We start from the raw sequence: 24,977 nt of genomic DNA, 5'->3' as shown, positions 1-24,977 counted from the left end.
CTGCATCGGCAGGCGGACTCTCAACCACTGTGCCACCAGGGAAGACCGAAATTTTTTTAAAAAGAAACTTTACACTTACATATACCATGCGGGTGCCTTCAGACAAGATAACTGGTGCATAACCAAGTAACACATTCCTGGTTAAAACTACAACACATGTTTCTTTGGCTTATTATTATTATCTATCTTTTTTTTTTTTTTTTTTTTTTAATGGCAGAGAAGACTTGTTTTACTGAGTGGTTGGTCTTCACAACTGCTGAGGCCAAGGAGAGGAAGGGGGGAAGCTTTATTTCGTGGTCTCTGCCTCCTGGCCGGCCTCCAGGAGCTTGGCCTTGGCCGGGAGCAGCTCCCCAGGGCGGTGACGTGCTTCCCGTGTTCGCCCTGAGCTCTCGGCCCTCTCAGCCAGGAGCTCCCTGCGGGCGTTGTCCGTCTGCAGCTCTGATGTGTTCCGTGAGAATCCGCCCTCTCTGGGACACGCTCTCCTTCGCTTGCAGGTACCCGCTGTGATGCAGGCGGTGGTCGCTCGTCTTAGACCCGCGGTGTTCTCTGAGTAGTGGGCAAAGAGTTCTCATCCCCTTCGTCCAGGTTGCCTTCTTGGACATTCGAACGCCCTTTGCTTACTTGTACCCGTGTGCCTGCCCTTTTCCAGCATCCAGCCCGGGAAAAGACAGTCACAAGCTTGCGGCTTGTGATCGGCTCTGGATCTGCCAACGGGAGCCGGCAGTGGCTATTTCATTAGTCTTCTCAGAGTCCAGCCAGGCCTTCTCGACACAGCGGAGGACGCTGGAGGCGAGCCTCTTCTGAGGCCTGACATTCTCACGGCTGCGGTCCAAGCGCCAAAGAAAAGTTAAGTTACCGGATTTTTTTTCTCTTAAAAAATGTATTATCTTTTTACAAAATAATTATATTACAAATTCACTGTTGCAAAAACAATATCATCTGTCATCCTTTTGTTAATATTACATAGGAATATTTTACTTTTAATAAAAACAGGACTCTCCTTTTACCATCAAAATCATAGTAAGGAGTGTTTCCCATGCCATGAATAATCTTCTGTAACAGAATTTTTAATGATTCCAAAGTACTCCACGGTATGGATGCTTTACAATTTATTTAATCAAGCCTGGAATGTTAAATATTTTTCTAGCTGTGCAACCTCTCTTTTCTGCATCTGTAAAATGAGGCCAGTACTCATGCCAGCTTTAAGGGTTGTTATGAGAATTAAATGAATTAACACATGCAAAGTCTTAGAACAGCACTGATTGATATTCCCTGTCTAAACTATGACCACCATCAAGGCAAGGACCATGTCTGCCTTGTTCAATATGATATCTCTAGGATCTAACATCAACTTGGCACAGAGGAGGTGTTCAATAAATGGGAATCGTAGTGTTGGTTTTAACAGTACTGCTGGTAGAATTAAACTCTCAAGAAATATTTGTTGAATAAAGTAATTAACATTCTTTTACTTATATATTGATAGATAACTATTTTAAAACAATTAACTATACTAGGACACTCTGTAATAAATTACAGGGTAAGTAACATTCCAGAGTAGCAAACATTTTGTTTTTAAATGCTAAGACCCTTTTCGTTGCCAGCTGGAAATTCAGTGCAGTCTTAAATTCATTGGAGCAACATTTTCCAGGAAGTATTCAATGGGTGTTCCACAAGTAATTAATAGCTATTCTATGAATCTGTTGGGTGATTAAAGAAGTTTGTTAAACTTTGGGTTAAACAGAATTAAACAGTTATCTTTGCCACATCTCTGAACTTTTTTTTTTTTTTTTTTTTTTTTTGCGGTACGCGGGCCTCTCACTGTTGTGGCCTCTCCTGTTGCGGAGCACAGGCTCCAGACACGCAGGCTCAGCGGCCATGGCTCACGAGCCCAGCGGCTCCGCGGCATGTGGGATCTTCCTGGACCGGGGCATGAACCTGTGTCCCCTGCATCGGCAGGCGGACTCTCAACCACTACGCCACCAGAGAAGCCCATCTCTGAACTTTTATAAAGCTACTGTGCACTGAGAATTTCTGAAAGGGATGTAGTATGTGGTGTTTCTCAAATTAATTTTATCACATAACTTTTTTTCATGGAGCATTTTCTGGTTTAAGTATTGTACTGAACACAGTTTGGGAATTCAAGGATAATGTTTCTGAGATATAGATCTTTCCATTTTATAAACAAGAATGCATATGGGGAGTAGGCTGGAGAGAGGAAAGGGACGAATGTGAAGTGGATGCTGTGCTAGACACTTTACATGGAATGTCTGTGGTCATCACTGATGTTGCTTAGTAAACATGCAGGTGCCCACATTTTGGGTGCCGGTAGCATGATACCTCCTAGACCCCTTTGTTGGTGGCGACCTCCTAGACACTTTTGTTGGTGTCACCATGTGACCAGTCTCAGCTAACGAACTGTGATTGGAAAGAACATGTGGCAATTTGGAACTTAGCATGTAATTGCCCATGTGAGATCACCCAGAGCTCTCCTGTCCCTCTGCCATGGCCACCTACAATGTGACAGGTGGCAGTGCTCCATCAGTCTGTGCTCCTGAGTAAAGGGAGGAGGAATGGCTGCATGGGAGCAGACCCACAGCTACTGTAGCTCAAGAGAAAAATAAACCTTTGTTATTTTAAGCTGAGATTTGTGGGACTGTTTATTATTGCAGCCTAACTTGGTCTGCCCTGACTGATACAGTATCTTATTTAATCTAGACAACCAACATACAAGACAGACAATATTGTTGTAAGTGTAAGTGATGTGAAAGTGGAGACTTTGAGAGCCTAAGTAATTTGTGTCTAAAGTTACGCTGCCAGTATTTGAACTGTCTTATTCCAAAGCCCATTTCATTTCCATCTTATCACTCTGCCTCAAAAAATGTGTTGAAATACAACTCTTAGATTTACTAAAGTACTTAGAAATAAGTAGGAGCTAGACAATTTTTATTGAACAATGTTGCTTATGCCCTTGAATTATTCTTTCACTGGGGTTAGTGAAAGGATGGAGTCCTGTGCAACGGTCCCCAACCTTTTTGGCACCAGAGACTGGTTTTGTGGAAGACAGTTTTTCCATGGATGTGGGGGGTGGGTGGGATGGTTCAGGCGGTAATGCAGGCGATGGGGGGGATGCAAGCAATGTTTAGGGCGGTAAAGCGAGCAATAAGGAGTGATGGGCAGCGACAGATGAAGCTTTCCTTGCTCGCCCGCCACTCACCTCCTGCTGTGCGGCCCGGCTCCTAACAGGCCTCAGACCAGTACTGGCTGGAGACCCCTGCTGTACTGTGCCAGCTAAGTACATTTCTAGAGGCTAAGGTGAAGGCTGGATGTAAAATTTCCTCTGGGGTCAGCAGAAATTTGATTCACCATAATTTCAAATCAAGGGATAAATCAACAGAGCAGCATAAATTGTCCAAAAGCTAATTTTGGAGTAATTTTCATCAGTTTCAAAATATGTTAGTTATAAGTTATCTAACCTTGGCATTATGAAAGCTATTCCATGCATATTTCGAAAATAAGTATTCTACTTTTTCTATAGAAGATGGAAGATGGGGATGATATCTTTTTATGTATCAGCAATTTTGAAAATCACATAAATTACACTTTTCTTTCATTAAGTCACTTCAATCATTAAACTTTGAGAGGAAAATAAGCTGCTCTAATTTTTAATCTCTTATTCATTGGTTGGACAAATAATTTTTGAGGGCACTGTGCTAGGCACTGAAGGTAGAGCAATGAATAAAGCAGACCAAAATCTCTGCAGTCTTGGATGCCATATTTTAGTAGGGGGAAACAGATAATAACAAGATAATAAAATACAGTGTTAGATGGTGAGAAGCACTATGGAGAAAAATAAAGCAGAGATAGATATAGTTTGTATGTATGATATGGAAGAAGGATATAATTCACACAATAGGGCCTTGGAAGGTCTTACTGAGAAAGTGAAATTTCAAAAAAGCCCTAAAGAAGATAAAATAGCCATCTACCTGGCTTTGTGGAGGGCGCACATTCCAGGATTATGGAATAGCCAGAATAAGGGCTGTGATGCAGAATTTTGCCTGGTATGGTCAAGAAGGCTGAAAGTCACTGTAGCTGGAGTAAAGGGAAGATATTTTTAGTCCAGTTCATCATGAATACTGACCCTGGCAACTAACACTGTACCTAGCACATAGTAGGCACTCCGTAAATGTGTGTTGAATAAATAAATCAACCAATGGGCAAAGGGTGTAAATGGGATTAGCACTGCTGGCCAGAGGGATTCTAATTTTATCATATGTGTGCATGTATATACACTTTTTTTTAATAAAAAAGGATTAAAGTAAATATGATCAAATCTTAATTAACCCAGTAGTCAATTCTGGGTTGTGAGAAAGTATAATGTAAGAGAAAGTACTCTTTAAATGTCTATTCAAAATTTCTAAAATTATAATAAACAACAAACAAACCATGGCAAACAATTCAAGAGATAATACCAAAAAATCACAAATCCCAAAGTGTCCAGTACAGGGCTTAGTGTTTTCACTTGCTATGTCATGTTATTCTACACACCTGTGAGAAACTTGGTATTATGTCCATTTTACAACTGTGAAAACTAAAGCTCAGAGAGGTTATATGAGTTTTATGAGTTGACCAAGCCTATGTACAACTGGGAAAGAGAAGAGCTGAAATTTTCATATAGGTTTTTATAATTCCGGTGCTTTTTTTTGAACACCATTCTGCATATAAAATATATGAAAATATCTTATATGCAGACATAAAAATATATGTATCTGTGTATAAAAATAGGCTTTCTACAAGTATAGACTATAAGATGTACTTAACCATTTGTCACATCTAGTAAAAATAAGTAGTAAGAAAAACAAATGTGTAAAATTTTAATAAGATTTCCTGCTATTAATATTTGTTCATAAAGCAGTCATTCTGATTTTGCATCCTGTAGTCATTCTACTGACTATTCCCCTTCTTTCCTCTTACACCTCCAACTAATTGACATAGACACTACTCACCCACTTCCTAGAACTTAAACACATACTTCAGACTTACTCTATTTCCTAGTTATTCATAGAACTGAAGCCCTGTCTCCGGGTTACAGGGGGCTACTGGGCTTAACCAGAGAAGTGGTTCTAATTCAGTCTGGTTAGCCTGCCCCATATTCACAGGACAGAATGAAAATCAGAAGTACAGATTGTAGTTGTTTCAATTACAGATTGTATTTCTTTCAAGTTTCCATTTAAATACATTATTCCTACAGAAAAAGATTCCAGTGGTGCTAAGACACAGGTTGAGATGGAAATGTATCTCATTTATTAAGAATGAGAATTGGAATGGAATGACTAAAAGCTGGCAAAACATAAAAGGTCAGTGATTTCAGGGATGCCTTAGAGATTGTACATATAAGCGGATCAATGCAAATTAGAACAGATATAATAATTGCCTAGAAAGATCTGATGCTTTAATTTAAAATGCAAACTATTTCCTTAATTTCATTTTCTGATATTTCTTTGTTAGTGTATAGAAATGCAACATATTTCTGTGTATTAATCTTGTATCCTGCAACTTTAGCGAATTCATTAATGACCTCTAGTAGTTTTCTGATAGTGTCTGTAGGATTTTCTATGTATACTATCATGTCATCTGCAAACAGTGACAGTTTTACTTCTTCTTTCTCAATTTGGGCACCATTTATTTCTTTTTCTTCTCAGATTGCTGTAGCTAGGACTTCCAAAACTATGTTGAATGAAAGTGGCAAGAGTGGGCATCCTTGTCTTGTTCCTGATCTTAGAGGAAATGCTTTCAACTTTTCACCATTGAGAGTGATGTTAGCTGTGGGTTTGCCATATATGGCCTTTTTTTGCTGAGGTATGTCCCCTCTCTGCCCACTTTCTAGAGAGTTTTTTTTTTTTAATCATAAATTGATGTCAAGTTTTATCAGAACTTTTTCTGCATCTATTGAGATAATCATATGATTTTTATTCTTCAATTTGTTAATGTGGTGTATCACATTGATTGATTTGCAGATACTGAAAAATGCTTGCATCTCTTGGATAAATCCCACTTGATTGTGGTGTGTGATCTTTTAAATGTATTGCTGAATTAGGTTTGTGAGTATTTTGTTGAGGATTTTTTTTATCTATGTTCATCAATGATATTGGGCTGCAATTTTTCTTTATTGTGATATCTGGTTTTGGTATCAGGGTGATGGTGGCCTCATAGAATGAGTTTGGAATGAGTTTGGAGTCTGCAATTTTTTGGAATAGTTACAGAATGTTAGGTGTTAACTTTTCTCTAGATGTTTGGTAGAATTCACCTGTGAAGCCATCTGGTCCTGGACTTTTATTTTGGGGAGTTTTTTTTTTTTTTTTTTACTGATTCAATTTTGTTACTGGTAATTGGTCTGTTCATATTTTCTATTTCTTCCTGGTTCAGTCTTGGGAAATTGTACCTTTCTAAGAATTTGTTCATTTCTTCTAGGTTGTCCATTTTATTGACATATACTTACTTATAGTAGTCTCTTATGATCCTTTCTATTTCAGTGGTGTATGTTGTAACTTCCTTTTTCATTTCTGATTTTATTGATTTGGGCCCTCTCCCTGTTTTTTTGATGAGTCTGGCTAAAGGTTTATCAATTTTATTTATCTTTTCAAAGAACCAGCTTCTAGTTTCATTGATCTTTTCTATGATTTTTTTTAGTCTCTATTTTATTTCTTCTCTGATCTTTATGATTTCTTTCCTTCTACTAACTTTGGGTTTTGTTTGTTCTTCTTTTTCTAGTCACTTTTGTAAAGCTAGGTTGTTTATTTGAGATTTTTCTTGTTTCCTGATGAGCTTGAATCACTATAAACTTCCCTCTTATAACTGCTTTTGCTGCATCCCATAGGTTTTGGATTGTTGCGTTTTCATTTTCATTTGTCTCTAGGTATTTTTTGATTTCTCATTTGATTTCTTCAGTGATCCATTGATTGTTTAGTAGCATATTGTTTAGCCTCCATGTGTTGGTGTTTTTTGCAGTTTTTGTCTTTTTGGTTCGTAGCCTTATAGCACTGTGGTTGGAAAAGACACTTGATATGATTTCAATTTTCTTTAACTTACTGAGGCTTGCTTTGTGGCCCAGCATGTGATCTATCCTGCAGAATATTCCATGAGCACTTGAAAAGAATGTGTATTCTGCTGCTTTTGGAAGGAATGCTCTTTAGCTATCAATTAAGTCCATATGGTCTAATGTGGTTTTTTTTGAATTTTATTTTATACAGCAGGTTCTTATTAGTTACCTATTTTATACATATTAGTGTATATATGTCAATTTCAATCTCCCAATTCACCCCACCACCAACCTCCCTCCACCCACTTTCCCCCCTTGGTGTCCATATGTTTGTTCTCTACATCTGTGTCTCTATTCCTGCCTTGCAAACTGATTCATTTATACCACTTGTCTAGGTTCCACATATATGTGTTGATATATGTTATTTGTTTTTCTCTTTCTGACTTATTTCACTCTGTATGACACTCTCAAGGTCCATCCACATATCTACAAATGACCCAATTTTGTTCCCTTTTAAGGCTGAGTAATATTCCATTGTATATATGTGTCACATCTTCTTTATCCATTTGTCTGTCAGTGGGCATTTAGGTTGCTTCCATGACCTGGTGATTGTAAATAGTGTTGCAATGAACATTGGGGTGCATGTGTCTTTTTGAATTATGGCTTTCTCTGGGTATATGCCCAGTAGTGGGATTGCTGGGTCATGTGGTAATTCTATTTTTAGTTTTTTAAGGAACCTCCATACTGTTCTCCATAGTGGCTTCATCAATTTACATTCCCACTAACAGTGCAAGAGTATTCCCTTTTGTACACACCCTCACCAGCATTTGTTGTTTGTAGATTTTCTGGTGATGCCCATTCTAACTGGTGTGAGGTGATACCTCATTGTAGTTTTGGTTTGCATCTCTCTAATAATTAATGATGTTGAGCAGCTTTTCATATGTTGGTTGGCCATCTGTATGTCTTCTTTGAAGAAATGTCTATACAAGTTTTCTGCCCATATTTTGATTGTTTTTCTTTTAATATGGAGCTGCATGAGCTGTTTATATATTTTGGAGATTAATCCTTTGTCTGTTGATTCGTTTACAAATATTTTCTCCCATTCTGAGGGTTGTCTTTTCATCTTGTTTATATTTCCCTTTGCTGTGCAAAAGCTTTGAAGTTTCATTAGGTCCCATTTGTTTATTTTTGTTTTTATTTTCATTACTCCAGGAGGTGGGTCAAAAAAAATCTTGCCGTGATTTATGTCAAAGAGTGCTCTTCCTATGTTTTCCTATAAGAGTTTTATAGTGTCCAGTTTTACATTTAGCTCTTTAATCCATTTTGAGTTTATTTTTGTGTATGGTGTTAGGGAGTGTCCTAATTCCATTCTTTTACATGTAGCTGTCTAGTTTTCCCAGCATCACTTACTGAAGAGACTGTCTTTACTCCATTGTATATCCTTGCCCCCTTTGTCATAGATTAGTTGACCATAGTTGCATGGGTTTATCTCTGGGTTTTCTATCCAGTTCCATTGATCTATATTTCTGGTTTTTGCCAGTACCATATTGTCTTGATTACTGTAGCTTTGTAGTATAGTCTGAAGTCAGGGAGTCTGATTCCTCCAGCTCCATTTTTTTCCCTCAAGATTGCTTTGGCTATTTGGGGTCTTTTTTGTCTCCATACAAATTTTAAGATTTTTTGTTCTAGTTCTGTAAAAGATGCCATTGGTAATTTGATAGGGATTGCATTGAATCTGTAGATTGCTTTGGGTAATATAGTCATTTTTACAATATTGATTCTTCCAATCCAAGAACATGGTGTATCTCTCCACCTGTTGGTATCATCTTTAATTTCTTTCATCAGTGTCTTATAGTTTTCTGCATACAGGTTGTTCTCTCCCTAGGTAGGTTTATTCCTAGGTATTTTATTCTTATTGCTGCAGTGGTGAATGGGATTGTTTCCTTAATTTCTCTTTCTTATCTTTCATTGTTAGTGTATAGGAATGCAAGAGATCTCTGTGCATTAATTTTGTATCCTGCAACTTTACCAAATTCATTGATTAGCACTAGTAGTTTTCCAGTGGCATCTTTAGGATTCTCTATGTATAGTATCATGTCATCTGCAAACATGACAGTTTTACTTCTTCTTTTCCAATTTGAATTCTTTTTATTTCTTTCTCTTCTCTAATTGCCGTGGCTAGGACTTCCAAAATTATGTTGAATCACAGTGGCGAGAGTGGACATCCTTGTCTTCTTCCTGATCTTAGAGGAAATGCTTTCAGTGTTTCACCACTGAGAATGATGCTTGCTATGGGTTTGTTGTATATGGTCTTTATAATGTTGAGGTAGGTTCCCTCTATGCCCACTTTCTGGAGAGTTTTTATCATAAATGGGTGTTGAATTTAGTCAAAATATTTTTCTGCATCTATTGAAATGATTATATGGTTTTTATTCTTCAATTTGTTAATGTGGTGTATCATATTGATTGATTTGCGTATATTGAAGAATCCTTGCATCCCTGGGAAAAATCCTACTTAATCATGGTGTATGATCCTTTTAATGTGCTGTTAGATTCTGTTTGCTAGTATTTTGTTGAGGATTTTTGCATCTATATTCATCAGTGATATTGGTCTGTAATTTTCTTTTTCTGTAGTATCTTTGTCTGGTTTTGGTATCAGGGTGATGTTGGCCTTGTTAATGAGTTTGGGAGTGTCCCTTCCCCTGCAATTTTTTTGGGAGAGTTTGAGAAGGATGGGTGTTAGCTCTGCTCTAAATGTTTGATAGAATTCACCTGTGAAGCCATCTGGTCCTGGACTTTTGTTTGTTGGAAGATTTTTAATCACAGTTTCAATTTCATTACTTGTGATCGGTCTGTTCATATTTTCTATTTCTTCGTGGTTCAGTCTTGGAAGATTTCACCTTTCTAAGAATTTGTCCATTTCTTCCAGGTTGTCCATTTTATTGGCATAGAGTTTTTTGTAGTAGTCTCTTAGGATGCTTTGTATTTCTGCCGTGTCAGTTGTTACTTCTCCTTTTTCATTTCTAATTCTGTTGATTTGTGTCTTCTCCCTTTTATTCTTGATGAGTCTGGCTAATGGTTTATCAATTTTGTTTATCTTCTCAAAGAACCAGCTTTTAGTTTTATTGATCTTTGCTACTGTTTTCTTTGTTTCTATTTCATTTATTTCTGCTCTGATCTCTATGATTTCTTTCCTTCTGCTAACTTTGAGTTTTGTTTGTTCTTCTTTCTCTAGTTCTTTTAGGTGTAAGGTTATATTGTTTATTTGAGATATTTCTTGTTTCTTGAGGTAGGCTTGTATTGCTATAAACTTCCCACTTAGAACTGCTTTTGCTACATCCCATAGGTTTTGGATCATCATGTTTTCATTGTAATTTGTCTTTAGGTGTTTTTTGATTTCCTCTTTGATTTCTTCAGTGATCTCTTGGTTATTCAGTAACATATTGTTTAGCCTCCATGTGTTCATGTTTTTTATGTCTTCTTCTCTGTAATTTATTTCTGATCTCATAGTGTTGTGGTCAAAAAGGATGCTTGATATGATTTCAGTTTTCTTAAATTTACCAAGGTTTGTTTTGTGACCCAAGATGTGATCTATACCAGAGACTGTTTTGTGTGCACTTGAGAAGAAAGTGTAATCTGCGGTTTTTGGATGGAATGTTCTATAAATATCAATTAAATCTATCTGGTCTATTGTCATTTAAAACTTGTGTTTCCTTACTAATTTTCTGTCTGGATGATCTGTCCATTGATGTAATGAGGTGTTAAAGCCCCTACTATTTTTGTGTTACTGTCAATTTCTCCTTTTATGTCTGTTCAAAGTTGCCTTATATATTGAGGTGCTCCTGTGTTGGGTGCATATATATTTACAACTGTTATATCTTCTTGTATTGATCCCTTGATTATTATGTAGTGTCCTGCTTTGTCTCTTATAACAGTTTTTATTTTAAAGTCTTTTTTGTCTGATATAAGTATTGCCACTCCAGCTTTCTTTTGATTTCCATTTGTTTGGAATGGGAATCCCCTCACTTTCAGTCTGTATGGAAACAATTCAATTTGCCATCGTATCAAAAAGAATAAGATACATAGGAATAAACCTACCTGAGGAGGCAAAAGACCTGTAATTCAAAAACTACAAGATGCTAATGAAAGAAATTGAGGATGACACAAACAGATGTAAAGAAATACCATGTTCTTGGATTGGAAGAATCAATATTGTTAAAATGACTATACTATCCAAGGCAATCTACATATTCAGTGCAATCCCTATCCAATTACCAATGGCATTTTTCACAGAACTAGAACAAAAAGTTTTTAAATTCATATGGAAACACAAAAAACCCGAATAGCCAAAATAATCTTGGGAAAGAAAAACATTGCTGGCGGTATCACACTCCCTGATTTCAGACTATACTACAATGCTATAGTAATCAAAACAGTATGTGTCTGGCACAAAAGCAGACATGTACATCAATGGAATAGGGTAGAAAGCCCGGAAATAAACTTGCACACTTATGGCAATTAATCTACAATAAAGGAGGTAAGAATATACAATGGAGAAAAGGCAGTCTCTTCAATAAGTGGTGCTGGGAAAACGGGACAGCTACATGTAAAAGAATGAAATTAGAACACTTTCTAACACCATACACAAAAATAAACTCAAAATGGATTAAAGACCTAAATGGAAGGCCAGACACTATAAAACTGTTAGAAGAAAACATAGACAGAACACTCTTTGACATAAATCACAGCAAGATCTTTTTTGACCCATGTCCTAGAGTAGTGAGAATAAAAACAAAAATAAACAAATGGGACCTAATGAAACTTAAAATCTTTTGCACAGCAAAGGAAACCATAAACAGGACAAAAAGACAACCCTCAGAATGGGAGAAAATATTTGCAAATGAAGCAATTGACAAAGGATTAATCTGCAAAATTTACAAGCAGCTCATGAAGCTCAATATTAAAGAAACAAACAACCCAATCAAAAAATGCGCAGAATATCTAAATAGACATTTCTCCAAAGAAGACATACAGATGGCTAATAAACATAGGAAAAGCTGCTCAACATCACTAATTACTAGAGAAATGCAAATCAAACCACAGTGGGGTATTACCTCACCAGTCAGAATGGTCATCATCAAAAAATCTACAAGCAATAAATGCTGGAGAGGGTGTGGAGAAAAGGGAACCTTCTTGCACTGTTGGTGGGAATATAAATTGATACAGCCAGTATGGAGAACAATATGGAGGTTCCTTAAGAAACTAAAAATAGAAGTACCATGGGACCCAGCAATCCCACTACTGGGCATATAGCCAGAGAAAATCATAATTCAGAAAGACACATGCACTGCAATATTCATTGCAGCACTATTTACAGCAGCCAGCACATGGAAACAACCTAAATGTCCATCAACAGAGGAATGGATAAAGAAGATGTGGTACATATATACAATGGAATATTAGTCAGACATAAAAAGGAACAAAATTGGGTCATTTGTAGAGACATGATCGATCTAGAGACTGTCATACAGAGTGAAGTTAGTTTGAAAGAGAAAAACAAATATCATATTTTAACGCATATATGTGGAATCTGAAAAAATTGGTATAGATGATCTTATTTACAAAGCAGAAATAGAGGTCCAGATGCAGAGTACAAAGGTATGGATATCAAGGGTGAAGGAGGGGTAGGATGAATTGGGAGACTGGGATTGACATATATACACTACTGATACTATGTATAAAATAGATTAACTAATGAGAACCTACTGTATAGCACAGGGTACTCTACTCAATGCTCTGTGGTGACCTAAATGGGAAGGAAATGCAAGAAAGAGAGGTACATATATATATAGCTGATTTACTTTGCTGTACTGTAGAAACTAATACAACATTGTAAAGCAACTATACTCTAATAAAAATTAAAAATAAAATAAAATTACCAGAAAGCTAAAAAAATAAAATAAAAAATAAAAAAAAGAAATAATAAAGAAACCCCCCCAAACCCCAAATAAACAAACAAACAAAAAATGCAGACTGCATTGTGGATTATAATGGCATTCTATTTTCCCCTTAGAATTCCATGGGCCCTGTATTCCCTGCATACGAGAAAATGCAAAATGTTCTTGGCACAAAGAAAAGTCTCCTTCTGCTTCCTCTGATGTGACAAGTGACAGAGTTGGATAGTCAGAGCTATAGTCATCTGGGGAGGGCACCACCTATGGGGTGCAATAAAAGAAAAGTCATACCTGAGGTACTGCTTTGCTTTAGGAATCCTTCATGGCCAGGTGTACTAATGTCTCTGAGCCAAGCTGGCCTCAGCCAAAGTAATTTTCTTCATTGAATATATTTATCATGGCACTTTTAAAAAGTGCCATCATAAATATATAGAAGTTAAAGTCAAATTTAAAAGTTTCTGTGAGAGCTAGTACATAAGATTGGAAGTCAGAGGTGAGGAGTTGGGGATCCAGTATTGCCTCTGACTGGCTCTGTGAAATGGGGCTGGCACTCCAGCCCCCCAGATGACTCTTAAGGTGTCAGTCAGCTCTGGTTCCATTTTACCTTGTTATCCAAGGAAGCATGCAACTACACCAGTGAGATAACACAGGAAAGAGTTCATCATGCTCTCTCCCCAACCAAGTGTTTATGTTTCTAATCTTCACTATCAGAAAATTATTTTTTACATGTGTCAGTTTTCTCATGTTATGAGTTAGGTCAGAGGGGGAAAATATTTTTTTTCTGCATTACCTAACACTATTTCTAATATTGTAGTTGATTAAAAAATTAATTGGATGACTGGATTTTTTTAATTGAAAATGGGAAACCAAGGGCCAGATGATCAGCATAGCTCTACCATTATTGACAGATGATGTTACTGAAAGATGAGTTACTAGCATTCCATATTCTGAGGTTTACTGCAGTTTTTTTCTGTACTAGGAAGGCTACATCAAATTAATTTGGTGATTCTAGCATAATGGTTCTCCATTCTTTTTTTAAATTATTTTAATTTTTAAAATTGAGGTATAATTGATATAACACTATGTTAATTTCAAGTGTACAACATAATGATTCAATATTTGTATATAATGCAAAATGATCACCACAATAAGTCTAGTTAACATCTACCAATATATATAGTTACACCTTTTTCCTTGTGATGAGCACTTTTAAGATCTGCTCTTAGCAACTTTCAAATATGCAGTACAGTATTATTGACTATAGTCATCATGCTGTACATTACATATTACATCCACATGACTTATTTATTCTATATCTGGAAGTTTGTACCTTTTGATCTCCTTCACCCGTTTGCCCTCTCCTCACTTCCTGCCTCTGAGAACCACTAATCTGTTCTCTGTACGTGCAAGCTTCTTTTTTTCTTTTCTTTTCTTTTTTTTTTTCTTCTTTCTTCCATTTCCCCTTTCTTCCTTCCTTCCTTCCACATAGTTACTAGCATTGCATATTCTGAGGTTTATTGCAGTTTTTAAAAGTGAGATCATACAATATTTGTCTTTCTCTGTGTGACTTATTCACTTAGGATAATGCCTTCAGGTTCCAACCATGTTGTCACAAATGGCAAGATTTTATTCTTTCTTATGGTTGAGTAATATTCCATTATATATATATATACATATATATATGTGTATATATATATATATGCCACATATTCTTTATCCATTCACCCATTGATGAACAATTAGGTTGTTTATGTGTCTCCAGGCCTTAGCTATGGGTTTACTCCCTGTGTAGACCATTAACCTATGTACAAAGATCGCAAAGATTTGCTGCCTTGGAAAGCTAGGTTGCTAATCATGGGAGGTACACTGAATGGATGTAAAGATGGCTTGGTGTAACCTATCACCAAAACTGGAAAAAGCGCTATTCTACTTTATAATCATCTTGGTACTAGCATTCACATCCCAGAGTCATGAAAAATTCAAATTAATCTGTCAGGCGGAAAGCTGTTGCTCTCAGGGTGAGAAAGTAAAGGGCAGTGAATTGAATTAAACATATTTAATGTAAGTATGGAAAAAGCTCCTATACTTCTGAAAGGGTTTTGAGATATCATTTAGATTTGAGAGTCACCAAATTAAAGGAGGTTCTCTAGCTCCCAAGCTATATTCATTAGTTCTATAAACATGCAAGTAGTTGCCATGTTTTTGGTGGATCTGTGCCATCACGGCCAGATATGGATGAAGGAAGCTCCATCACATGGAAAACAAAGCAGACTGCTACACAAGTCTGTTCACTTTTTACTCCTTTTATTAGGACCAAGCTGGATTTTAAACATTTATAAGGACTTCTCATTGCTTTTATTTCCCTTTTGGGGTTTTGTATTTTATAGAAGGTATGTGAAGATAACTTAATCCAAAAAGCTTGCATTTAATATGGGGAAAAACACATTTACATGGTATCCAGATCCTTTATCCAACTATATTTTGCATACTCCTCCAGTTTTTTATTGGTAACTTTTTCTTTCCATGTTCCACAGTATTATTTATCTTTCTGGCATTTACAGAGCTCCCCTTCTATTTTCTCCCTCACCAATAAGTATCTTTCAACTTTTGGCTTCTTTTCAGTCAAAATCACCTCTACATAGCTTATCTTCTTTCTTCCATTCATTTGGATCACATTCCCCATAAACTTGCAAATAAACTTCTAATAAACCCTAATTTGGGATCTATTCCTGAAAAATAATTCAAGTTGGTATAAGTGTTTTAGTTTCTCTTTTCTAGGAACCTTGAGAAATAAAGTTAAACGTCATTCCTTCAATTTTACATGTAAAGAATATAGTTTTAATAGCATTTGAGAAATATACCTATTTATAGGCTATGGATAATAAAAGATTTAGAAGGAATATGACCAAAACGACATATAATATAAGCAGCAGAGGGGTCTTCAAGTAACACTGTCTTATCTAAAGCAAGTTCTTTGGTCTGACTCTAATGCCTATTGAGGAACTTTTCTTTATTTGGTTTCCTTTACACTTGGAGTAGAAGAAAAAGGAAAAAAGAAAACTGGAAATGTAAAACAACCCTTCAGTCTGCTTCCAAGAACATCTTGTGCAGCTCACAAGATAACATCTCCACCTAGTGTCATTTTAAGGATCCTACAGCAACTCCTTAAAAATTGATTAAACTTTTCAGACTAATATGTCTAACACAATTTTAGTTAGTTTAACCTTAAACATGTGTTATTTAGAATTAATTAATTGGAATTGGGGAGGCATCAGCATGAAAATTAAGAATGTAAGGAGTCTTTCTTCAGAGAAATAAAAAGAGCAGCCACAAATAGTAATCAATATGATAGAACAATTATCCTTGTAGTTCCTGAAGTGGAGAAATGACATGTTTTTTTTAAAAAAAAAAAAGCTAAGTAGGTGTATCCCATCAGTCTAGGTTTTCTGGTTGCTGTACTTTGAATGCATGCAGCCTATATAATGAGATTGGTATTCATTGACTGAAAGGCAGAGAGTTTAGGGAAGAGTATTTGTTGAGCTTCTAGTATGCACTGGGTATTATGCCACTTGTTTCTGGACACATTTTGAGACAGTATAACATGGTGGTTTTGTCTGCAGGTTTCAGAGACAAACTGGGGCTACTTATTTGCTATATGACCTTGAGTAAACTACTTAAGCTCTGTGTGTCCCAGTTTCCTCAACTGAAACGTGGGGCTACAGGGGGCTAGCATGTTTGCCAAAGTTACTGGGAAAAATAAATGAACTAATATGTGAAAATCCCTTAAAGTTGTTTCTGGCACATAGTAAGTGCTCACTATTAACATCATCATTTAAACCTCATGAACCCCATTTTAAACTAGGGCTCAGAGAAGTTATTTCTCCAGGGTGTCATAATCACAAAATGGTAACATAGGGATTTGAGCCCAGATCTGTATGACTCCAAAGTTCTTGCTCATTCCTTACTGTTGGAGTATGTTTATATATATATATATGTGTATATATATATATACACATATATATATATATATATATATACGCACACACGACTTGTTAACTAAGGAAATTTAAGACATTCATTAGTGCCTCGAATATATGGAGACAACAAATTGAAATCACAAATTAGTGTAGAAGAAAGCAACACGAGGTTGGGAATTAGGGGGGGCCTGTGTTTACTGTGTTAACTCAGTGGATTATTCTGGGCATCAAGTTCCTCCTTTGTTAGAGGAGAAGCTACATGATCTCGGTTCTTTCCAGTTCTAATACTCCATGAATCTATGGAATTGGTTCCTAAAGTCATCTTTTTCTTTCGTTGTCTGCCACATAAACCCAAGCTCTATTTTTAAAGGAGGCAAAATTCAGGGTTATGCGTGCAGAATGTGACACAACCGTATCCATGAAAGCTGCTTTTACACGAGTACAACCTGGTTCTTCAGCTCCGCCACGGCCAAATCACTCTCCCAACTGATTATAGCTGTACAGTCCGACCTATTACTACTAAGTCTCCGATTCAGCCCAACCTCTTGCGCACTTAAACCACTCAATCTTTACAAGTCTACTCTATTGCAAATCCTTCTTTTAGGCTTATATCTCCCCACCCCCACCCCCAAGTCCTTATTTAAAGAGGTTCATAGTATATATGACCGTCTTGGGTCAGACTAGCAGTTTAAGACTTGAAAACGCTGAGAAAAAGAACCTTTACAATGCATCCACATTCCCCCACAAGTAAGAGAAGTACGGAAGTTCAAATTACAGCCCTTGTTTTTAAACGCCTCAACAAAACACGCAGGACCCTTTTTCGGTATGAGTCTCTGCCCAACTGCGCCGACAACTGGCTCTCCTCGCTCCAATTGGCTAAAGCGTCTGTCACTCCAAAAGTTTTTTTCTCCCCTTCCAAGAGCCACCTTCGGATTTAAACCTTAGTCCCGCCCACTCCCCCGCCCCCCTCCCCAGGGCTGGTCACTGATTGGTCGAGGCGTCATTCCGCGTGGGCTGCCAAGGCCACCGAGCGCTGCGCCAGCTGGGAGACCAGGCTAGGCGCGAGGACGCCGCGAGCTCCTCCACGTGGGCTCCCCTCCCCCCTGCGGCGACCACCGCTCCGAGCGACTGGCCCCGAAACGGTGGCGGCGGTTTGTGGTCGTTGGTCCCAGGGATTTAGGACGAACATTGGAAGACCCGAGGGGTGAGGAAGGGATGGGGGCCGCAGGGACACTGGAGACCCTGCCTCCTGGCTGCAGAAAGCCCTGTCCGAATCCCTGCCCCGGCAGTTGAGCAGCGGGGACCCAAGCCCGGCGGGAGGCGGTGTTTGCGGGTTACTCAAGCCCGGCGGGAGGCGGTGTTTGCGGGTTGCCCCAGCCCCGTCGAGCAGCGGAAGGGCAGGTGCCCTCGGCGTGGCTTCCCGCCCCAGGGGCATCTTCTGAGCAGACTGGCCCCGCCGTCGCTGCTTGCGCCGCGTGGCCTCGCAGGCAGTCCGCCCTCAGTCCCGCGGTCCTGTTGGGGCCCCTCTGCGGCTCCTTCCGTCCGCGGCGCCCTGCCCTCTCTCCGCCTTATTTCCGCTCTCCCCCGCTGCCTTCCGGCCGCTTCCCATCCGCTTCCCTCCATGTTCTTCTCCTAACGCTCTTCTGTCGATCGCCGCAGGTCCAGGCCGCCCGCCTGACCTCCCGGCCGTGCAGCCGTTGTCGCACCCGCGCGTCCCCTCTGGAGGCTTTGGGACGACGCCCTGGGCGTCCCACTGCTGGGTGAGATTTGGCAATTACGTCGTTCTTTTCATCGAGTTGTAACGGGGATGAGCCTCGAACTTTCTTCTCAGCCTTGGACTCTCTTCTGTTCCTCCCCAAGGGCTCTCTCGTGTGTCGGGTGTTGACAGTGGCGGGCTGCGGGTGTAGAGGGTGATAGTGACCCCTCTCCCCCGCGACAAGCGGCGTGGAGCCGTGGACTACTACACGCGTGGATACCCGCACAGTATCATCTTTGTTTCCTAACGCCACATGGTTTTAATTACTAATTAAATAAAAATATTTTGGGGGGGTACCGGAAAGACCGCTGAACCTGGAGTCAGGAGACATGAGGTTACATCCTTGCATTGGTTTGAATTCTGAGATACTTGTGAAGCTGCTTGGTTTATTTGGGCACCGTTGCTTCATATGTGAATTTAGTTTAGCTAATGTTGACGTTTCTTTCAGCTGTCTCTTTACATTCTTGATGAATACTCTATAGCCTTTATCGTATATGGTGATTCTAATATAGGCCAATATCATGGAACATCAGCAGGTGCTTTTAAAGACTTGCCTTCTTTTACACATCTGTACCACTTTGTGTTTGAGGATGATGCCATAGAACCAGGAAGCAGGATATGTTGCATGTATAAGTAGACTAACATATAAATAACATTCGCGTGTTGATAGAATTTTGCTTAGTTAAATAATTAGAAGGTATTTTCCTTTCACGAATCACTGCAGTGTATAGTTGAGGAGTTTGACAAACTTCCATTTAGAGCTTTTCAGAATTAAAGTTCATCATGGGCTCTCATGATATATTCCTTTCCAGAGTACACATTAAAAATATTCTATTTTAAGAATAGCTTGATTGCAATTATGTGCCATTATAGACATAAAGATTAGTATTAGTGCTGCAGTTATTAAATATTAGCAGTGCCGTAATTAGCACTGCTTCAACTGCTAATTTTCACTTAAGAAGATGGAGTGTTCAACTTGAACATAATTACCTAAGATTATAATACATATCAACACTTGAAATATAAAGTGAAATGTAAAGTGTATCTTTTATTGAAAAATAAGATGTAGCATTACTAGATATATAATGAGGCAAAAATTATTAGTAACAAGAATATGCCCAATTTGTGGACAGAAATTAAGCCTTATATTTTTAAGGGTGTCATTTTTGTTGTTAGGAAACTTAGACATGCTAGTTTAAGGAGGGTTTGGTGTAAAATCTGTCCAGATTTGCATATTAATGCTGGTTGTTGTTTCTCATTTTATTACCTGAGAGTTGGTGAAGCAAGAAAATGAGGGAAGAAAATATGATCTCTGTGTTCAAATTGTAACAGATTTCAGGTGACAGATTATAGAAAACCTTATGTAAGCAATAGTAATGCATAATTTTGTAGTAGTGTACAAGAATTTTGGTCCTATTGTGGATAGCTTTATCCGAAGTTCAAAGAGCATATTACACTTTTGTATTCAAAGCACTATTTTAAAAATTTATTTTTAGTTACAATTATTTTTTAAAGTAGTTCAATTTTTAAGTTTTTTCTGAATTTAAACCTGCCCTCCACAGTACTCCTAGAGGTTGTGAGACACCTAGTACTAAAACTTTTTATACTTTATTTATTTAACTTCTAGGAATAAAAATGTGCTCTCATTCTTTCATAAAAGTAATGGAATTGAACTGATCCATTTATACCCTTTTAATGTTAGACTTACACATCCATACATTTTTGACTAATCCTTCTCATTTTTCCAACCATGTTCCTGTAGTGCAGTCTGTCACTAAAATGAGTTGTTGCTAAAAAACCTCCATTGACCTGCTAACCATGTACCACACTCAGTAACAACTGAACAAATGAGAAAATAATGCCATGTAATTTAAAGGATGCCTTAAAGATCTAATGTGCTTTCTATAAATGTATTTTGATATTTTTAAAATTAATACTTTTTCACTATTGCATTCAGTTTTTAAAAATCCAAATAAAATTTATAAAATGTTCATTTTCACAACTTCATAAATTTTTACAGTAATTCAGAAGATGAAGTTTCCATTTAAGTAGTTTGAACACAACTGACAAGTTCCTTTAGATGAATGATTAATTTTCATTTATATTTTGCTAAAATTGTGCTTGTTATTTTTTCATTAATATATTTTCTATTTTGAAAGGGAGTAGGAATTTGAAATTTTATATTTTTGTTAACTTATTAAGATGTTTAATATTAATGAAGATATAGTTAGCATTTCAAGCTAAAGGCTTGATTCAAATTGCTGCTTGAATATCTATCCTGTGATTGGCTATACTATCTCGGACTTCTGCTTTATAGCTTAGTGGATTTTTTGTTTTTCTTCTACTTTTGAAACTGAGATGGAGAGGAATCTTTGAAAGTCCAAAGTTTAGGAAAAAATATCTGTGAAAGCTAGAGTTTATAGAGTACAACAACTTTTAATCTACCCTTCCTACTTTTTTTTTTTTTTTTTTTTGCATAAACCATGTATGCCATTCTCATGCTCAGGACCCTCCTTCCTTTACTCAGATTCCTTGGGTCAGCAGGGTAGGAAGAAAGTTTGTAAAACACTTAGGGCTGTGAATACACAGCTGAAAGTGGCAGAGGACTAACTGAGCCTTGGAGGCTTCAGTTGGTATGTCAGCTTTGTCATAATGTATTGGACTGCTATGCTTCCTTGGAATTTTGATAATTCTCAGATTGATTCTGGAACATTTTGGAATGAATATAAAGATATTGTATGCCTGTTTTAGATTTGATTTATAATTCTCTAGTTGAGGTTCCTGAATTCTGGCTCTTTTAGAAGTGTATTTTGGTTAAATTAAGTATGGTCTTCATGTTAGATATTTTTAAACTTTCTTAATTGTGACTTAGATATGTGTATATGTTACTTGTGTTTTGGAGACTTTAAGAACATACTCCTTTTTAAAGAGAGGGTAGGATTGGTGACTTTCCAGTGTATCTTATACTTCTGTAATTTCAAGTTTTTATATTTTGATTGAGATTTCTTGAAGTGTACTGAATATAACATACGTTTCTAGTATTTCTTTAGTGAAAAGAGTCTTTAATGTGGAGTCTGGCCTATTGGAGGCTTTAGATAATGTCTTCAAAAATATAACTTCAGTGACATGGATAAACCCAAAATATATGTCTATAAAGTAATTGGAGAGGTGGGGTGAGTTGAAGAAATCAGCCATTTAGAGCAGGCTATGCATTACAGTAAAAAAAAAAAAAAAAAAAAGTCCAAGACTTCTTTGGATAAAATGGAAGCAGAAGCTGTATTTATCTATTATGTTTATAGGCAGTAAATTTCATGTGTAAGGTAGCATATTAAACTAGAGTCTTTTTTTCCTCATCCTTTTTCCTGCAGCCTGTTTTAAAAATAGAAATGTCACACTTTGCTTTTCTCTACATTGTATCAATGTGATGTCTTTAGTGTATTGGGCCAGTATGATGTCCTGTGGGATGTTTATTCCATTAAGGTTCCTCTAGACTAAATGATAGAAGAGAGCCAGAGTTTATAAATCTCTGAGGGCTTGAGCCTCAGGTCTTTTCAGTTACTAGTTTTGTGACCTTAAGCAAAGTTCCTTACCTTACTTACTCTTGATTTTCCAATGTATAAAATTGGAGGTGGTTTAGGGTCCACTTGCAATTATAATATTTTCTTACTGTAAAGTCTTCAGTGATGGTATAATGGCAAAACCTAGAATAAAAACCATCTTAAACAGAGAAAGGTAGTTATATCATTTAAAATGCTTTGGATTTTAAAGGAATGATAGTAGAAAAAAATTGTGTTTAAAGACAGAAGGTTGGTTAACTAATCTTTCTCTCATTAATGATTTTGATTGTCAAAGAGTAGCATCTCTTTTATAAGAATCTATTAATAATACATTGATTTATTTATTGGGATTTGATGTCACATTAATAAAATATATTCCTGAAGTATAGTATAAGGTACACAGTTAGCTGAATATACAGACTTAAGACTTTTCCCTTGATAAGACTTCTTTCCTACTTCTGCCATTTAGTAAATATATGAGGCCAGTAAATTAAAAGAATCTGGAAATTATATAAAGAGAAAGGAGACGTTACTAGCCATGATGAAATGAACATGGAAGGAGGAATTAAGGAAAAGCTGAACAGCTTTTTACCTTTTATGGAGATGGGCCTTTACAATGTAGCTTTATTATTTAAAACAAAAGTTCTTTAGGATATCACATATACCTGTTCTTCAAGTGTAAATACATTTTTAAAATGAATTATCAGTACCCAAATAATATTGATGGGTGGATATTCTGTTTTATTACAAGGATGACAGAATGTTGACTATTTAAGCCATTGTTGAATTCTGTTACTATTCACTGGTTAGACTAGGGCAGATTTAAGTTTTTTTTTTAATTATATTTGGAAAGATAGCTCTTAATTACGCTTGCACATATGTAAAAGTTGTGTCTTGGAAGAGGGGGATAAGTTAGGTCATTTCATGTATGGAGCACCAGTTGGATTAGAGAGGAGGGTGGGAAGAACTGGTTGGTTAAACCTAAGAAGATGAAATTCAATATGACTCTAAAATCTAGTTACTTGATATAGGCTAGGACAGATTTGGGTTTTTTGGTTTTTGTTTGTTTTTTTGACAGTTTGCTTAATTTGAACTGTGAGTGTCATGCAGCTGTGTAAAACATGTAATCTTTCTCTGTACTGGTGGACTTTTCAGTCTTGGCCATCATGCTTTTAAAGGTAAAAGAGGATAGTGAGGGAACATGAAACTATACAAGAAGCAGTTAATACACCCATTTTCCAAATGGCTCTGTAGAAAGCTAATAGAGTTACTAAGGAAAATTAGGGTATCATATTGAAATGTTTGGAAAACACTGAGTTAAACAAAGCCGAAAGGTTTGTTTAACTAAAACTTTTTGTGGTCTTAAATATACTGGTTTTCCTTGTGATGCTCTTAAGAGGAAGGTATAGTGATTCTCAGATGTTTTTAGGCATTGAACACAATTTTGAGGCCTGTTAATAGCTCCTGGAATAATCATTTTAGGGACATCAACTTAGAAGATGTTGGGTTAAAGAAACTGATAATGTTTAACCTGGAGAAGAGAAGAATCGTTTTTCAAATGCAGTTATATGAAAGAGATATGTTCAGTTTGGCCAGAAGAATAAAGTCAGAACCTATAGGTGAAAGTTACAAGGAAAGAGATTATGATCCATTAAAAGGAAGAACTTTCTTAAAGAGTTAGCCAAACTTACATTGCTCTAGTGGATAGTGAGTTTGTTGTAAGAATTCAGGAATAAGATGGATGCCTGCTCTGCAGCAATATTATAAAGAAGATGTAAACATCAGGTGGGTGGTTGAATTAGATGATTTTTAAGGTCTCTGATAAGTTTGAAATTATTTTATTAGGGGTTTTCCAAAAAGTTTTTGTTGATGGATTTTTTTTCTCTCTAAGTTTGTACAGTGTTGTGGTTTTTTTTTTTTTTTTTAATTGTGTTGTAGTTTTTCAAAGAAGGCATGAGTAATTGTTTAGTTATTTTAACCTTTTTTTTTAAACTATTCTGAAAAAAGTCTGGATTCAGGTACTGGTATTGCAGTTTATAAGTTATATGATCTCCGGCAAATTATATCACTCTTTGGAGATCTCAGATTATTAAATAACTAAAACGAGGGTAATATAAAGTAGGGGTTTAGGAGTCCAGTATTTAGGCAGACGGGTCTCTGATTTGCATATCTACCCTACAAGTGCTATGACTTTTGTCTCTCTTAGTCTTAGTTTATTTATTTTTAAAATGGAAAAGAAAACTTACCTCACAGGGTAAGTACTAAATGAGATAATGTGTATAAAGTGCCTGTCATCATGCAGAGTATATAATGTGGTAAATAAATGAATGCAGAAATAAGCATAAAATGGAATTTCAGAAATTAGTAAAGGTAAAAGTGTAAAGTGATTTGTCAAAGGTCTGTTGACTGAGAAGTAGAACCCAGGTCCATTACTTTTAGTTAAACCACAATGTCTCTCCCTGTCTCATTCATTGAGCATTAAACATATGCCAGGGAATGTACATTGTGGTAGAGATCTGGAAATAAAAGACTAGACCCTTCTAAAACTCTGTCGGGGGTTGGAGAGGAGGAGCGGTAGGGATTGACAGCCCAGCACTCTGAGATGGTAGCAGTACAAAGGAATACAGTACCTAATTTAGTGTTGAGAAGGGAGGGTCGACAAGGGTTTTTTGGGAAAATATTAAGAGTGGGAAAGGC

General features: G+C 37.0%; 1 protein-coding gene across 1 annotated transcript; it reads right to left on the bottom strand.

The window, feature by feature from the left end:
- Nucleotides 1-286: 286 nt before the first annotated feature.
- Nucleotides 287-17,971, bottom strand: LOC137223041 (large ribosomal subunit protein eL19-like). The gene is made up of 3 exons (XM_067734644.1): nucleotides 17,919-17,971; nucleotides 680-822; nucleotides 287-546 (listed from the first exon to the last, which is right to left on the bottom strand). Exons 1-3 carry the CDS (start codon nucleotides 17,969-17,971, stop codon nucleotides 287-289), a joined length of 456 nt encoding a protein of 151 aa, XP_067590745.1.
- Nucleotides 17,972-24,977: the final 7,006 nt, after the last annotated feature.

This window comes from Pseudorca crassidens, chromosome 4 (assembly GCF_039906515.1).
Source record: "Pseudorca crassidens isolate mPseCra1 chromosome 4, mPseCra1.hap1, whole genome shotgun sequence".
Lineage (NCBI taxonomy): Eukaryota > Metazoa > Chordata > Mammalia > Artiodactyla > Delphinidae > Pseudorca > Pseudorca crassidens.
Note: the sequence above shows the minus strand (reverse complement) of the source record. Positions and strands in the feature narration are given on the sequence as shown.

Bases quoted from the DNA above. Each gene is read 5' to 3' on its own strand.
- LOC137223041 (XM_067734644.1), bottom strand. From the start codon at position 17,971: ATGACGCCTCGACCAATCAGTGACCAGCCCTGGGGAGGGGGGCGGGGG. The intron at 823-17,918 runs GCGGGACTAAGG...CTTGGACCGCAG, and splicing joins GGAGGGGGGCGGGGGAGTGG to CCGTGAGAATGTCAGGCCTC. The intron at 547-679 runs GCTTGTGACTGT...CCCACTACTCAG, and splicing joins GAGCCGATCACAAGCCGCAA to AGAACACCGCGGGTCTAAGA.